Raw genomic sequence first — 17,396 nt, 5'->3', positions numbered from 1 at the left:
GCATATAAAGGTAAGAGCTTTGTTCTCTATAAAGGAAGCACTAGAGAATTAAATTATCAGGAAGTTCCAAACTTACAAACAGATTTTGTTCCAAAAGTTCATTTGAAATTAAGGGCCCAATCCTGTCCAGTTTTCCAGGCCTGGTGTAGCTGTGCCAGTGGGGCATGCACTGCATCCTATGGTGGGGAGGCAGTCATAGAGACCACCTCAAGGTATGGGAACATTCATTCCCTTACCTTGGGGGTTGCACTGGTGCTAGAAAGTTGGATAGGTTTGGGCCCTAAGTTGTTTGGAACTTGGAATGCATTTTCTATATTTTCAATATTGTTAGGTTCCCAGGCTAAGCCCACAAAAGCCCATTTAAGCTGTAATATAGCTGCTGCCTTCTCCTGCCTCTTCCTCGTTTACTTTCTCCTTCCTTCTCCCCTGTCTCTCACTTTTTCTCCTTCTGCCTCTATCTCTTCCTCCTCTACTTTCTCCTTCTGCTCACTAGATGGTTTATTGGAGCTCATGGCACCTTGTGACATCATCACAATCTGCCCCCAACCTCTGTTAAGTGCGTGTATTCTTGTTCAGATGTCTAAGCAGGTTCCTATGTTTGTAATGTTTGTAAGTTGCAGGGCCGCTTATAAAGGTCTCTTCAGAGTATGTTTTTGATGCTGGTGTTCTTGGAGGGAGCTCTCCCATTTGTTGCTCTGTCCAAGTATGTTTTTGTTTTGTTTGAGACTTATTTTTTAGTTTTGCTCAGGGCACAATTCCAGCCTCATTTGTCTGCATTTCTTCCACTGCCGTCTCAAGACTGAAACAGGGCACGTTATCTTCCATAGTATTTTATTTCACAAAAGGACTAGCCCTGAGGAAAAGTTCTGAGTAACTCTGGATCTTGGAAGGGTATCTCTTAGGAGTGCTAGTACGCTGTCACAAGAGTTCTGCTTCCTAATTAACTAATCCAGTGGTTCTCAAACTCGCAGGGAGTTTGTAAGTGCTTGCAGGGGAGGGGGGAGGCAGCGACGTGATCACCAGATCACGTCGCTTTGGAGGGGTGCAGGGGCTTGGCTGCACTCACCACAGCTTGCAGCAGCCTCCCAGGGGTGCGGGGAGCCCTGCACCAGCCTCCGCAGGGCTCCCCAACCTGCGGAGGCAGGCAAAATAGCAATCGCAATCCACTTCCGGTTTCATGATTGCAAACTGGAAGTGGGTCGCGATCATTGTTTGTACATTCTCCACATGGTCAGATAATGGTGTGTGTAATTGTTCCCCCGTCCCTTTAAGGGATGTGTAATGTAATGTAATGGTTCATGTAATGGTTCCCCATTTAAGGGGTGGGGGAAGGGGAGAGGAAGAGAAGTGATTCCCAGAATTGCATCGCTATGGGGGGGCAAGGGGGGTGATTTCCACTTACTTTATGTAGGTAGGGCTGCAGCAGGCTGCAGGAGGTGCAGGGAGCCCTATGTAGCCCTCCACAGCGCTCCCCCAGGCTTGGAATCATCAGTAAAAGCGGGTGCAAAGCACTTCCATTTTGCAGGAGGTGCTTTGTGCCCACTTTTATTGACAATTCAAAGCCTCAGGGAGAGCTGTGCAGGGGTCCCCTCATCTCCTGCAGCCTGCAGCAGTCCTACCTACATAAAGTAAGTGGAAAGCACCCCCTGCCTTGCACCCCATAGGTACACAATCCTGGGGATTGCGTCACTGCCCAAGACCCTGCCCCACAAAGACTCACTGAGGGAGTAAAGCTCCCTCAAAGTTTGAGAAACACTCATCTAGAAAGTTCTGCCTTGTTTAATGCTACAAGTTGTTTGAAGTCTTTTTGTTGAAACAAGGCTAAGCAGAACACAGCTTTGAAGAGAAAGGGACTTAGAACAGAGTTAGAGAATATTGTTAACCAAATGGCTTCTAGCCACTGTATTTGTCTGGTGCCTTTTTCAAAAAGTGCAGCCGGTATTCATGGAGATGAGGAAGCGCATTTCAAGCATTTATGAGATTAAAGTGAAATGAAAGAACTCTGCCAATAAAATATAAGCACTGCTGTCTTCCATAATAAAAGGAAATGAAATATAGTCGCTTGAAAGCTTTATTAGAAACCTCCATCCATCAAGGCAGAACACTGTACAAGACACTGTAAAAACTGCAGCTGGGTTAACCAAGAAAACAACATTTTCTTCCATGCTTTAGAAACAGCAACAAAACCATCACTTATTTGATGCGCCTGTCTAATGTGTTAGGTAAAACAAACTGGGAACTTCCCAACAATGAATTAGTGCAAAGTGCCACTTTCTAGAGTTTGCTGGGGTACATAACCAGAATTGCTCCATTGTATACTGCTTTGAAATGCTTGAAATGGAGGCTATAAATTTGAAGATAAATTCATACAAATATGTAAATAAATTCAAATGCCAAGTACAAAAACAGGGAAACTCCCGGCTTATGTTGCCTGATGCTTAATACAAGTGTTAAATAGTGGGTCCATACGAATAAAGGAAGGCATAGAGATAACAGCTCAACACGTTTATTTCATCTTCAGAATAGAACCTGGCAATAAAAACACAAGGCAAACACCCCTGGTTTTAGACTCCTTAGCTCCACCCAGATTCCCCACGATTGGTGCTGTTGAAACACTAAACTAAAGGGCCAATTGGGCGGTAGGATTTCGATCCACCACCTGATTGGTCAGTCATAACTGGACCAATCGGTTATGCAGGATTTCAATCCTACATAACTTGCATACATAACAACAAGTTTGTCTTGGCATGCCACATGTATGCAACAATATGTAAAATTAAGCTGTTGCTGCCATGATCTTAGGTTCACACTGCTAGCCAGGTTGGTGGAGGAAAAGGCAGCAATTTCATAAGAAATCTAAAATTTAGGCTTTTGGAACCACTGGTTGACTCATGATCTAGTGCTTGAGGCAGGGTAATGGAGTGGATCAGGGTCTAGGACCAGTGTACGCCCCATTAAGGACCACGTGTTGGAATATGCTCCTGGATATCAGAATGCTTTGGAGTGCTCAGGTAGCAGTAGCCCTAAGTCTTTTTTTACTAGCTTAGGCTAGAAAATAAAATGTGCTCATGTCTGGAGAAGGCAGATCATTGCACAGTCATTCATAGCAATATATAAGTTGGACTACGGTAGGCCCTCAGTATCCCCAGGGAATCTATTCCAGGACCACCACCACCACCACTCCCCCCCCCCCCATGGATTCTGAATTCTGCAGATAATTAAATCTGTAGGGGCCGGGAGGCCAGAGTTGCAGTGCCACGGGGCCGTGCCAGGTCCCCCAGAGGTCGCACACAGCCTCCTGGCCTCCACAGAAGGCTTCCTGGATGTGACCGGAAGCCACTTTCAAATTGCACCGGTGACCAGAAGCCATCTCTGGGAGGTCTTCTGAGGCCCTCTAACTCCAGGCTTGGCATCCGTGGATGCTAAAGTCTGTGGTTGTCAGACCCATGGATAAGGACGGCCCACTGTACTGTCAGGATGGTGAACGCGAGTTCACCACCTGATGCCAGTCTTGACCTGCCACTGCCGCCTCCACCTCAGCACATGTAGAAAAAAACACCTTACTGTGCTCTGTTGTGTGATTCTTTTCCCAAAACAAGAAGTGTGGAATTTCCTGTTTTATTTAAAAGGACCACATGAGGAAGGAGCAGTGTGAGTGGATCCTCACCTTCCTCATACAGTCCCTTTAAATAAAACAGAAAGTCCTGCACTTCCTGCTTTGGGAAAAGAACCTTGCAATGGAAGAACATAAGAAAGCCTGTAAATGTTGCATCCACAGAGGACTGGAGGAGGGTGATGGCAAATTCAGGGCAGTAGGCACCTTTAAACTGCTGATAACTCTGCACCAAATCCTATCCAACTTTCCAGCCCTGGTGCAGCCATGCCAGTGGGGCATGCACTGCATCCTGTGGTAGGGGGGCAGTCACAGAGGCCTCCTCCAGGTAAGAGAATGTTGGTTCCCTTTCTTTGGGGCTGCATTGCTGCAGCACTGACACTGGAAAGTTGGATAGGATTGGGCCCTCTGCTAACTACGATTGATACAAGCTGCACTATTCATTTCATGGATGGACCGCACATTATGCACTTATGGAACTGTTCTTAAAGAATGTTCAGAAATTGAAACTGATACAAATTTGCAGTAGCCAGACTTCTTGCTATATAGCATGTAGAACTTCAATGTAGCATCAGCATTGTGTCAATTTGTTCCCAGGCCAAATTCAAGATGCTGATGCCTTCTTTTCAAGCCCGAAACATTTTAAAGGGCCCCGTGCTCTTTGCAGGTGCCATTCTGAAGTACTCTGCTGCTTTCTGAAAGTTTCCACTGCATTCAGGAAGCCAGCAGAGACCATCAGAAGGCAGCAGACTGCAGATAGCTGTGAACACCCATGAATGGCAATCCTCCTGTCCAAGGAGGATTTGCGGGTGGCAAATCCTCAGGTAGCAGGACCTGCTGTTTTATGCAATGCCACTAATTCCAAGTGATTATTTAAAGTGCACTTTTAATGAAATTTCTTTATAATTATGATTATTATTTATAGGTAAATAATACAATTTATTAAAAGTTAATTTCAGTTTTCTAGCATGAGTTACAATTGCCAGGGCACATGTTAAGCAGCATTGTTAATGAACAAGTCTTTCATCTGGAGTGCAGCTCATTCATTTCACTTTTTTACCCCGAAGATGCACAAGACAGGAATAAATGACTGATATGATCCTAGCAGAAACAATAACTTCAGGTAGGTCAAGCAACTGAGTCAAGCTTCATCTTTCTGACACACTGTGGTTTAGATTACATGTGTAGATTTATAGAGTGGATTGACTCAAAGGTCCTTCTACTGCTTTCCAGCTACATGGTTTGGCATCCAGACCCATGTTGATGGAAGCTTGTGTAAACAGAAACTCCGTATGCCTAAATTTCTGATTACGCCCTAGCAGTGGCATCCCTACTGCAGATCACACGGGAGTAGTAGCACTTTCCTGAAGCTCTGTGTTCCAGAAGTTCAGGGATGATGTAATGGTGTGATCATGTTGCCCTCAACCTTCTGGGATCTTGCATTGATTTAAATGTGAAAAGCGATCGTCCCTTCAGCCACTCTTCACCTTGGGTCCAGTTGCTGTGTCCTCGTGCTGGCGAACAGCAAACATGATCCATGTCAAGAGTGCACAGTGGCTGGGCCCAAAGCAGCCAAAGATCACCAAAGAGAGACTCAGGCAGTTTGATGATGCACCCCCTCAATCCTCACCCCTGGGGCAGCCCCCCCCACCCCAGCCTAGTGACGCCACTGAACCCTAGGTTACTTTGAGGTATTTGAGTTATGCAGTGTTTTGTTCTCCTCTCACATATGTATTTGTTGATTGCTGGTCTAAGAAAATTATTCTACTTTTTAAATACAATTCTGTTCCTTGACCTCAGAGCTTCACTGTACACATACATACATAAACCTTTATTGGCTTTAAAGAGCTTCACTGTATTTCATCTCTAGCCTGGCAAAAAGGTTACAAAGAGCATAATTTACTGGAAAGCTTACCATGGTGGTCATAGTATTCATTGTCCTGTCAGTCAGAACAGCTGAAGGAGGCAAAGCAGACAGGAGTGCAGCCCAGCTAAGCTTCCTCATTATAACTTTTTAATTTGTCATTTTTACGGCCATTGTAAAGCAACGGAGTTGGAATTTGTGTGACATACTTTGGGTATTTTACTTGGTAAGTGTGAAATTATATAACTGTCAAAGGGGAGGAGAGCATTTCTAGCTTAAGCAGATATTGTCAAACAGTTGAGACAGAACCTAGGAAAAATGTTCCCTAATCAACTGATCCACACTTCGGCTCGTGTTATTTTCCATGGCAATGTGTTTCTCCTGACAAGCATGGCAAATAGTCATATGGTATTTTATTGGCTCTGCGATATCTGAGGCTTTGCAATTGTGCTTTGAGCAAAGGTTATTTATATCTTGACGCGTACTGGCCTTATTGGACTGCTGGTCGTCTTCCATCTATTCCAGGAAAGTGACCTGTCTAAAGCTAATGTAATTATATTTTTAATTATATGGGTGCCAGTTATATTAAAAGTGATATCCATGTGGTAGGCCTCAAGTTAAATGTGTTTTACTCCACACTAATATGCTAGTAGGCAACTTTGCAATGATACTGTAAATGTTTGCTAGGTGAGGCAACGTAGTGGGGAGGGGGTGTACTACACGGATATCATTTGTAATATACCTGGCACCTACATAATTAAAAATAAATTATGATCGTTTTGAGACAATTGTTATTTAATGATGAAAGACGAGGACAGGGCTATAGAGAACCTTGGCTCTTTGGCTCAAAGTCAGGAATGTTTATGGTGGGTTAATCTCAGTGGTGATACTGTTTTCTTGCTATGCAGCTTTTGCTATTGAGCCATGAAACCAGAAATTCCATTTCAAATGAATACTTAATGGGGAAAAAAGGAAAATGTCTTCATGAAGCTGTGACAACATACCTGTTCTCAAACATATAAAGCAGTTGTACCTATTGTCCAACATCCCAGCAGGCTTTGCAGCAGGATGTCTGGGTAGATGTGACTGCCCAAAGCATCCCCGTGCCCAGACTGAGTGAAAAGCAAAGCAGCAGTGTGGCGGAACATTAAGCGTTGCTCACTGGGGAAGGTCTCTTATCAAACACAGGATATAGCCCACAGGCCGTAGTTTGTAAGAGCAGATATACAGCACAAAAGCTTTGCTGAAGGGCAAGTTATTTCCATTGCACTATCAATTTCTAGACTAGCTTCCCAGACTTGGAACAAAACATGGCTCTGCCATAACCACCTTGCCAATATTGACTAATGGGAGATGACAAAGCTTTTTAAGACATATATGGAACAGCCTATGGGTGTATTAATATATAGCTAGCCCTTTTCCTAAGAAGTGTCCTGCTTAGGCAACTTGCAACACCACACTGTGATGGAGATTTAAGTACTAAAATAGCCTTGTCCTTCCTTTACGATTGCATATTTAATTAAAGAATGGTATTTAACAATTCTTGTATCTAATGAGGCTTCACTCTTACAAGACTTGACCAGAACAAGAGGATTATTAATTACAGGAAGATTTATTCAATCCTTGCAGCTATCTTCTGACACGACGAGATTATATACCAGCCGGGAGATGTACAGAGAACAGTCTTCCTTTTAATGACCAACCTTATAACAGTTCATCAGACTTACAGATTACAAGTCTGACAGCTCTTTGTGTCTGACAGCATATTATATTGGTCATTCCAGGATGCAGCATCTAACTAATAATTTTACTTTTTCTGTAATGATTAGAAAGGCCATTTTTAATGCTTGAGTGCTATTGTCGAGCATCACAGCGGTGTCCCACAATCTCGTAACTCAGTGAAGCATTATGACATTGCTAAGAAGTAGAAGTTTATTTGTCCTCAAACCCATTGGCTTGCCTCCCAAGGAGAACTAGGGAATTGGTCTTCCTTCTCCACTTCTAGGAGCTGGTCCTAAGCTCTTATGGTCCAGGCATGGAAGACACATCTGCCCAGTTCCTAGAAAGTTGCCTGAATCCTGCAGCACATCCTGCAACACATCTTGGAGGCCTCTTGAACACCTGTGGTTGACGGGGTTCTCAGAGGTTCTACTGGGGAGGAGGGGCAGAGAAGATCCCCTGAGCCAAGCACCATTGTGCAACCTCTACTTTGACTGCAAGCCATTTTCTGGGTCTCATCCTATTCAGGTTAGGTTCAGTTCCTTTCCAAACAAGTTTACCTGAATTCTTATCACACTTTCTATCCTCCTGTCACCTTCTGGATGAAACTTTGCAGATTAAGTGTTGTTTTCCTTAACTCATGACTATTTGTATACCACTTTTCAGCAAAAAGTAGTTCCCAAAGTAGTTTACGTAGCTAAATAAATAAAAGATTCTCTGTCCCTAAAGCAGTCACACTAAACACACACACACACACACACACTTTTCAGTCATGATTTTGCAAGACAAAATGACAGTGGCCCCTATCCCATACTGCGAAGATTGGGGAAGGGAATTATGTTCAAAGTAGCTGCTGATTAGTGACCAGCAAGCTTATCCAGACTTACCTTTATATATTCTTTTTAAGATATGTAATCTGTCTTTTGCAAAATTACCCAAAGCCAATTGGAAAATGGGAAATAGCCTCTCCCATATTTCCAGTTGTGGGTCTATGATGGGTTCTGATTCTTTGCTTAATTCTCTCTCAGTTATCCCTTTCCCAGAAACAACTTTTAATGATGTAGCATTGTTCTCAGGGGGCATTTTGAGGGGAAAATGTGACTGCTAATTTGTTGTAACAAGACAGCCACTGCTGTGAAAGTGCTCCCAGCGGCCAAAAGGGAAGCTGGCAAAAAAGGTAGTGTACACCCTTTCACTCCTGACCACTCCTCAAAAATTGAGCCTAATGTATCCCCTGGTAACTTTTGCCTCAGATATAGTTGCAATGCTCTCTTTGTACTTGAGGCAAAATTACAAACCTCTGAGACTTGATTTCTGATCCCAGAACAAAAATGAACCTTGGTAGCATCTCTACTCTTGATAATTTTTTTTCTTGCCTCTCTATTTTCTTCCTGAACAATGTGCACTTCAAAGCATTGTTTTTTATTCAACGACACTGAAGGAAAAGTCTTACGGATAGACTTGCTACTTTCACTTCAAGCAAAATTGAGTAGTAGCTTTCACACATCCCGGCTGCTAAAGTTTTTTTGTTTTGTCCTTAATATCAATAAAGCTTTCTGCTTGGGTGCCAAATAGATATTTCTTTCCCAGACCATCCTTGCAAAAGCACTCTCAAGAGCCGATTATGATTTGAGTCTGCAGTGATATAATTTTATTCTTCTTTCTCGTCATGATTATGGACTGAGATGTGTATATTGTTCTGTTGCAGAACTGTTAGTACTGCACCAAAGTACAAAAAAATGTACTGTACAAAAAAAAAATAACATCTGATCATGGTTGGGGCCAAGGAGCTGTACTATTCATTGAAGCCTAAAGAAAGATATGAAATATACATTCCTCCATACACCCTTATTTCCTGTTCCTGCTACAATCCAAGCAGTTAACTTATAAGTGACAAATAGTCCAGCCAGTCAGCTAGCTCTATACACATTTTTGAATCAGGAGGACAGTAAAGTATGTGACTTACATTTGTTCCAATAAGGCAACCTGCGAACTCCATAAAGGTGTCAATATTTGCAGTTGAAGTCAGCATCCTCTCAGGATTTGGAAAGTGTGATTTATTGTCTTCCCGGGCAATTCAGTAAGAGGCATTGTCCACATTTGCAGTGATCTAACCTATGTCCAGAGGGCTACTGCTCCCCCATCTCCTCTAGCACCTTCACCTACAGGACTGGATTAGAAAGTGTAAGTGCAGCACAAGGCAGCTAGATATGCCCATGCTGGAGCATTTTGTCACTGAACAACTTTCCTGAATCTTACATTGTGAGGAATTAGAAAGAAAATGTCTCTTACAGAACTCACTTAATATGAGTATTACTTATTCATTGATCTTTTTTGTTAACACTAGTCTATTTGTAAATTGTACGTTTAGATCAGCATAATGATTTCATCTGTGGGAAAGTGAAAAAGTAACCATTGTGATGCTCAAGGACCATCTTAAAATGCATTTGTTTCCATTCCTATATACTTGATTGTACAAGCAAGATGCTCCCACAAGTTTCTGTTTTCTTGTCCATCTCTCTCTCTCTCTCTCTCTCTCTCTCTCTCTCTCTCTCTCTCTCTCTCTCTCTTTTATTTGATTATTTATTATTTGATTGTAAACTTTGGGCAGAGGTAAGTTATCTATAAATGTTTAACATTATTAGCAGTGGTGGTGCTAGTTTAGGTTAATGCACAGTTCCTACCGGTATATTTTGTGGCACAAGCAATCCTTGCTTCCTACATCCTAAAATGCAGAAATTGTACTTTACGAAATGGGGATGACTGTAATGTCAATTCAAAACAATATTCAGATGTGAGACTGATAGGCTTTGTTATTTCTATAGCTATAATGGAGGGCCAAAAGTGATGGGGGTGATAGTGTTTGATATGCTGTAGGGAAAGCAAAGGAACTCTCTTGTGATAGAACTAGAGCTGAACTGAAAGTTCTTTGGAGAATAATGTTCAGTAGTCTTTGGAGAAGACAAACCCTTTGGAGAGGGTTTTCATGAAACCATATTCCTCACTCACATTTTCCTGCTGCTTCTACCTGTTCATATAGTTTTGGTAGCAACATCAGCTGCTCTTGAGAAAAACTACTTTCTCAGGACTACTTGCAGCTGTGAGGCACTGGAGAGGGAAGACCTGTCCTCTCACTAGTACTGGAACATCAGCCCATCAGATGAAGTAAGCAGCAGCAGAGAGAAGAAGGAAGGAATTTGGATCTATCAGTGGATGGCTGGCAAAGGACTAGGTGGGAGAGAGGGGACTTGGTACTGACTGGGAGGGAAGGGAATAGGAGGAGAATTATCTCCCAACTTGGCTCAGTAGTGTGGTTGGGGTGGGCGGTAAATGGTAAGTACTGCAAGTGCCACAACAAGCTGTGTAAGCGCCCCTCCCACTTGTCATTGGAGCCATTGCAGGTAGGGAGAGCAACACGCAAGCACTTGCCAAACCAAACAGCATCTTTTGCTTGTTGCCATCACTTCCTGGAATGGCTCCAATGGTGAGTGGGGGGGGGCACTTACACAGCTGTTGCAGCACCTGCAGTACTGACCTTCTCCCCCCTTTAGCTATGCTACTGGCTTGGATTAAATGCAAGGCAGAGAAGAATCGGAGGCGCATGATGCTCACCATGTATTTGAGGCAAACTTTATGAGTTCAAAAACATTCAAAAATATTCACCCTGGAAATACAAGTCACAGGACTGAAGGAGAAACCTTCTCATGAAGGTGCCTCTTTCCAAGTTTGTGCCATTAAGGATCAATTTGAAAAGAGGTTTGAAGGGGAGATGAAAAACTTCAAACACCATCCTGTACATGTCTACTCAGATGTTAGTCCCACTGTGTTCAGTGGAGCTTACTCTCAGGTAAGGGTGAATAGGATTGTAGCCTTCCTGAAGCCCATGACAAGCTTCATATTGTTGGTGGCAGAGAGGAGTTGCCATCAAGTAGAGTGTGGGAGGCGAAGGGCCAGAGAGAGGCCAGGTCGGGAAGGAATCCAGCTGGAACGAGGACTTCTGTGAAAGACTAGAAATATTCAATTGTAAAAATCCCTACCGGGGTTTAGAACAGCCTGCCTATGTAAACCGCCTTGGATTAAAGTCTGAGGAGAAATCTGACGACCAAAGAAAGGTGGTATATAAATACCAATATACATAAATAAATAAATGTTTGAGGAGAAGAGGACTTTTCTTTTTCTGCATTTTAGCACTAGAGACTGAACCTGAGAATCTGCTGAAATTGAGAAATATCCTCAACTGTCATTTTGTTTTTTATGCTTACAGGCAAATCCATTTGGAAAGTATTTTTCTTCACTCCAAATTTCAGTCCCGAAGGCTCCAGTGGCTGCTACGATTCTCACGTGTGCTTTTGTCATGGAAATTTTATCACACACCATGATCCACCGTTACTTTTTGACCTCTCTACCGACCCTGAAGAAAAAAATCCGCTCACACCCGCAACGGAGACTCGGTTCTATGAAGTCCTCCGAGCCGTTCAGGAAGCGGTGAACAACCACACCGAGTCCCTGCTTGCTGTTCCCAGTCAGTTTGCATTGGGCAATATCCTGTGGAAGCCCTGGCTTCAGCCCTGCTGCTCTTCTTTCCTCCAGTTCTGCTTCTGCAATCATGAGTCATGAGAAAACAAAACCGTGCCTGGAGCAGGGTATTACTAACACGGCTGTCACATACAGTGCTTGAGGGGTAAACAAAACGGTCGACAATCATATCAAACAGGGACAAGGAGTGTGAAGAAATTGTCCTTTCCTGAACCTCTAAAGCAAGTTTTTGCCCAAATAATCAATATTGTAATGACACCATGTTATATATATTCATGTGATTGTTGAAAATACTGCTGTGTTTGCAGATAACTGTATACAATGACTTCTTTTGAAGTATCAGAGTTTTAACCAACTTTGGAGTGCCAGGCAGAGCTGTACACATATATCTATCTATATCTAATCAATTCGGGCCTGCCAACCTTGTGGAACCTGTGGGCATTGTGGAATTTCTGAGAAGAGATGGTGGACACCACTGCAAAACAACCACTAAGAAGACAAGCACAAAAATAAGTCTCACGCACATACCTTCCACCCACCCACTTATACATATATATGCATACATGCACACTCCACCCATCCATTCTTACACACATCACCTCCACAGATTCCTAAGCACCTTCATCCATCATATTTGTGACCATATTGGCTTTAAGCAGCACACAATGTGCAGCAACAAAGAGACTCATCAAGCTTGCATTATTACAAGGGTGGCTATCCTTTCAACTTTAGGGCTCCTGGACCTTTAACAATTGTGTAGAAGAAGGAATTTTAGCAGGTGCAGCTTGTCATCTCATAGGTAACAAGCTGCACCTACTGAAATTTGTGCCCCTACACAACTAAAGGTCCAGGAGCCCTAAAGTTGAAAGTTTGACCACCCCTGCACTTTAATAATAACAAGTGCTGAAGGCAGGTTAGGCAAGCATATCCTACATAGTCTGTCAACTACAATCTAGATCAGGGGTCTCTAAACTTTTTGGCCAGAGGGCCTCATCAAATATCTGGCATGGTGTTGAGGGCCGGAAAATAAAATTTAAATAGATAAATTAGAGATGGAATTTAGATGAGTGAATAAATGAATGAATGGGGTCATTCGTTCAACCTCCCTGGCCCTCAGAACACCCTCCAGACACAACCAGAGCACAACTCTGGTCATGTACAGTTGAGTGGGCCAGAGGCTGTCAGGGGACAAGAGGCTGGCCATGGGCCAGATAGAGGCTTGTTGCGGGCCTCATCTGGCCCCCAGGCTGGGGTTTGGATAACCCTGATCTAGATTAACTGCTCAATCCTATCTCCCACCATGCTGTAGCATGCAGCTGCACCAAGAAGGCATGCACTGCATGCTATGGTGGGGGACAAGGACCTGAAAGTAAGCTTTCAGGCTGCCTATGGATCTCCTTGGATTTGCGTTAACTATAGAACTAAATCTGAGAATGGAAAAGGGGAGGAACTGGGTAAAGAAGAGAAGATAGAATTTTGTCACACACCGATGGGCATGGGATCCATCCCTTCGCTGATGCACCGCCTACGCTTGCCACACCCCCACCATGACACCCCCCCCCCCACACACACACAGCCAAATTACTGCAGAGCCTGGGGTCTGCAGCGTGCCTGTGTTACTGCTGCAGCAGCAGCTTGGATTGGCCTGGAGGCAGTGCATGGATGAAATTCACAATCTTATGATTGTGTCCCTTCCCCTGGTGTCACTCGGGTTTGCATCACCCAGTGTGGGAGGCCAGGGCAGCATCCCTTATGATGGACCTCTTCCCATTTAGTGGGCAAGGCAACACCCCTGGCAGTGAGCATGGTGATGCACCATTTCTCTGCCCCTGCTGGTTTTTGGGCTATAACTTTCAATACAATATTTTTCAACGTGGTTTGTTTCATTGCGTTCTGCATGAAATTATGCATTGATTGATAAAGAACATGATGGAATTCAAAAATACCAAGATTTTTTAATGTTGTAGGCAGTAGTGGTGTCACCTCCCCCATGCACACCATCCAGTGAAACCTGCACCCCCCATACCCCCCTAGCAATGCCACTGGTCCTTCCCATGAAATTCTTTGGCACACAACCTAGGAAGCTGCATAGGAACAACACAGGAAGCTGCCTTCTACTGAGTCCTAGGAGGTTTGATACCTAGGAGTCAAAGCGTTCGTCCATCTAGCTCAACCTTGTCTACACTGATTGGCAGATCTTCCAGGTTTCAGACTGGTCTTTCTCAATCCTATAGGAGATACCAGAGGACCTTAAGGTCTTCTACACGCAAAACATGTGCTCGCCACTAAAGTATGGCCTCTTCCCTGTACCATCAGTATTCATTCAGCATCATACTTGTGCCTATTTTCAAAATGAATGTATTATATTTTTACACTTTGAAAACCAGAGTCAAATATCCACAAAATATGATGAAGTTTGATATAATATAAAATTTATAAATAATAATGAAGATGTCTGATAAGATTTTTATTTATAAATAATAAAATATGATGATGTCTGATATAACTTGATTTTTAACTTGATTTTATGTCAGAAAATGTTTTGTCTTTGACACCTGTGCCATCAGAGAATGTCCAATAGTATTAATGATACACAATTTATATATATTTGTGTGCTGCAAGAAGTACTTTATGTTGGAGCATGACATATAATTCATTTTAATTATTTATTCTTTGTATACTGTGCTAAATAGCTGAACTATTTACAAACTTCTTATGTATTGAATGTAACTTGCTATGCAATCCTATGTATGCCTATTCAGAAGTAAGTCCCACGAAATTCAACGGGACTCATTTTCAGGCCAGTATTGTAGGATTGCGGCCTTATTGTAGGATTGTTGGATTGCTTATTGTAGGATTTGAGAACCAGGATGGTGCAGTGGTTCCAGGGTTGGATTTTGGCCTGGATAAGCCAGGTTCAAATCCCCACTTGGCCACGAAGCCTCCTGGGTGACTTTGGGCCGGTCACTATCTCCTAGCCCAACCTACCTCACAGGATTGTTGTGAGGACAAAAAGGGAGAAGGAACTATGTGCAACCTGAGCTCCTTGGAGGAAGGGTGGTATTTAAAATGTGATTAAAATAAAATAATTATTCAAACAATTGAAGTATTGTTTGTGGAGCGCCAGGAACCCAGAAGTGGGACAGCAGTGGGAGGTAAGTGAAGTGGGCAGGGACAAGCGTGGCTGATCTCCCATCGCCGATTTCAATGCTGCCATCTCCACCATTGCTTTGTCTAGTGACCAGGGAAGGGAATGGGGTATTTTTGCATGATTTGGGGCATGAATTAATCAGGAGTTTGTACATGGAGTTTGTGCAACCTCCTGGTTTTAGTAGGCTCCCTCAGAATGCTAGATGCAAGAGAGTAGTAACAGGATGCAGGTTTCTTGTTGTCTTGCCAGGCTGTCTGAGGCATCTGGGTGAGCCACTGTGAGATACAGGAAGCTGGACTAGATGGGCCTTTTACCTGATCCAGGGGGGCTCTTCTTATATTCTTATGTTTTTCTTTCATTAGTTTGTCCAAATTGTCTCTCTTCACGCACCGATAAACCTACTCTTAAAGTAGCAGCGCATATAGAAAAGTGGGTTAGAGAAATGGTCCACACAATGAAAGAAAATGTGGCTAATTCTCCCAAATGGGAGGTGTGTGGAGGCTGCATATGTCCTATGAGCACGCTTGTCTCTTACTGCATATGGCTGGTTGGATAGGTATGTATTTTCTAAACATACCCATTACCATTTAAGAATGAGTTGGCCATTCAGTTTGGTTTCCTGTGTGCTTTATTTAATCATGGGAAACACAGTGTGCATTTGGCCAAAGATGTTTGTTTACATTTGTTGCTGCCTTTCTAAGTGCTTTCCTGCTGTAATCGATGCGTAAAATGCACTAGGCCTTGAAAATTGCATTGTGAGTCTTCATTCCTTGCAGTGATTACATCTAACATGACCAAGACGCTGTGTTTAGTTGGAAACCCCACCAGCACTTGCTGAAACCAGCGATTTGTAGAATTGCTTAACGAAAGATATCCTACATAGCTATCCCACTAGAACTTTCTAGATGATATTATGCAAGCAGAGAGAGAAGGGAGGGAGGTTGTATGAGTAAGGATTTCTCTTGAGACAGGTTTTTTTTATTTTTAGTTAATTGTTTTCAAAGTCCTTTCCACCACCCATGTCCTATGCATGCTGGACAACCCAATGCCATGGATTTCAGTCAAGAAGAAAGTAGTTGATCCTTGCAGTGATGTGAGAACTTTGCCAGGCCAAGTGGTCCAGTGCATCTCATTCTGTGCACTTTATCCCTGAATAACCCAATCCATTTCTCCCATGGGAGAATATTGGAATAAGCGTTTTCCTATCTGAAGGTTTACTTCATTTACACCGCAATCCTATCTTGCGCTGGAACAGGCAGGCCTGAAGTGGCTCCTCCGGAGGCAAAGAGAAACTCTTCTGCTTACCCCTGGGTATGACACCACAGCCCAATGGGTCTCCTTGGACTTGCACCACCTCCAGCACTGCTCAGGAAATGGGGTTGGGATCTGGCATAACAGCTGGGTCCCAGCTCCATCTCCCGCTCCCCACCCGTCTGCCCCAAGGACCACCCTCCATCCGCCCTGGAACACTGCACTGTCCCAGCTGACTTTTGAGGAGGTGCAAACATGATTTACAGCATGTTTGCGACCCTCCTGTGTGAGTGCAAGGAACTCATGCCAGCCCAAGGCGCAGTCAGGATTGCATTGTAGATGTAATAAGGAAGGGCAACATTCTGAGCAAATTCTAACATTAAGGGCACAATCCTAACCAGGTCTACACAGAAGTAAGTCTTATTTTGTTCAATAGGGCTTACTCTCAGGAAAGTGTGGCTAGGATTGCAGCCTAAAACAAGGACTCATTTTAGCGCCATTGCTGTTTATTTTTTATATAAACAGTATGGTCAAAAGTTTAAGTCAGAGGGTCTCAAACTGGAGCATGACAATGCCCCAGCCTGAGATCCTCTGCCTGAACCCCTTTAAGGAGTGGGGAATGCAGCAACGCAATCCCCAGGATCGCGCCGCTGTCAGGGAGGCAGAGGCTTTCTTTCACTTACACATTGCAGTAGCAGGCTCCTGGGGGTGCATGTATTCCAAGGGAGATCCAAAGCCACAGACAAGGGAGGAGGGCCACAGACAAGGTTTATCCCAATGGTTCTTAAACTTTTTAGCACTGGGACCCACCTATAAAAATTTTCACTTTACCAACTGCTCAAGCAACTGTTACCCTGCACATGCCCAATCTTGTCTGATCTTGGAAGCTAAGCAGGGTCAGGCCTGGTTAGTACTTGGATGGGAGACCGCCTGGGAATACCGGGTGCTGTAGGCTTATACCATAGTCTTTCGAGACTGAAGGTTGCCAACCAAGCCTCTGTGGCTATAAAGGGCAGCAGTGATCCTCCCAGGTAGCAGTAACCCTTGTTGCAACATTGCCTAATCTACCCTGCCAGTTTTGCGAACCACCAAAAATTGGATCATGACTCACTGGTGGGCCATGGACCCACAGTTTGGGATCTGCTGCTATCCAATCAAACCTCAATCAGCAACAGCACATAAAGCAGAGCTTCACTCAACAATCTTAACGGATGGATTGACTCATTGGGCAGACGATGGTCCTTGAGATATGTTATGGCTGG

The 17,396-nt window shown here is 43.6% G+C and overlaps 1 protein-coding gene and 1 pseudogene across 2 annotated transcripts in view; both read left to right on the top strand.

Moving 5' to 3' along the window:
* Window positions 1–12,501, top strand: part of STS (steroid sulfatase) — a 107,958-nt gene extending 95,457 nt beyond the window's left edge. For both annotated transcript variants that reach the window (XM_066619356.1, XM_066619357.1), the window contains one exon: window positions 11,461–12,501. In XM_066619356.1, the coding sequence (XP_066475453.1) occupies window positions 11,461–11,813 (353 nt within the window). In that variant the 3' untranslated portion in view covers window positions 11,814–12,501. The remainder of the gene's footprint in view (window positions 1–11,460) is intronic.
* Window positions 12,502–16,972: 4,471 nt separating this feature from the next.
* LOC136646449 (5S ribosomal RNA) lies at window positions 16,973–17,089 on the top strand (annotated as a pseudogene).
* The last annotated feature ends 307 nt before the right edge of the window (window positions 17,090–17,396 follow it).

Source organism: Tiliqua scincoides, chromosome 3 (genome assembly GCF_035046505.1).
Source record: "Tiliqua scincoides isolate rTilSci1 chromosome 3, rTilSci1.hap2, whole genome shotgun sequence".
Taxonomy (NCBI): Eukaryota; Metazoa; Chordata; class Lepidosauria; order Squamata; family Scincidae; genus Tiliqua; species Tiliqua scincoides.
This window is presented reverse-complemented; position numbering and strand designations above follow the sequence as displayed.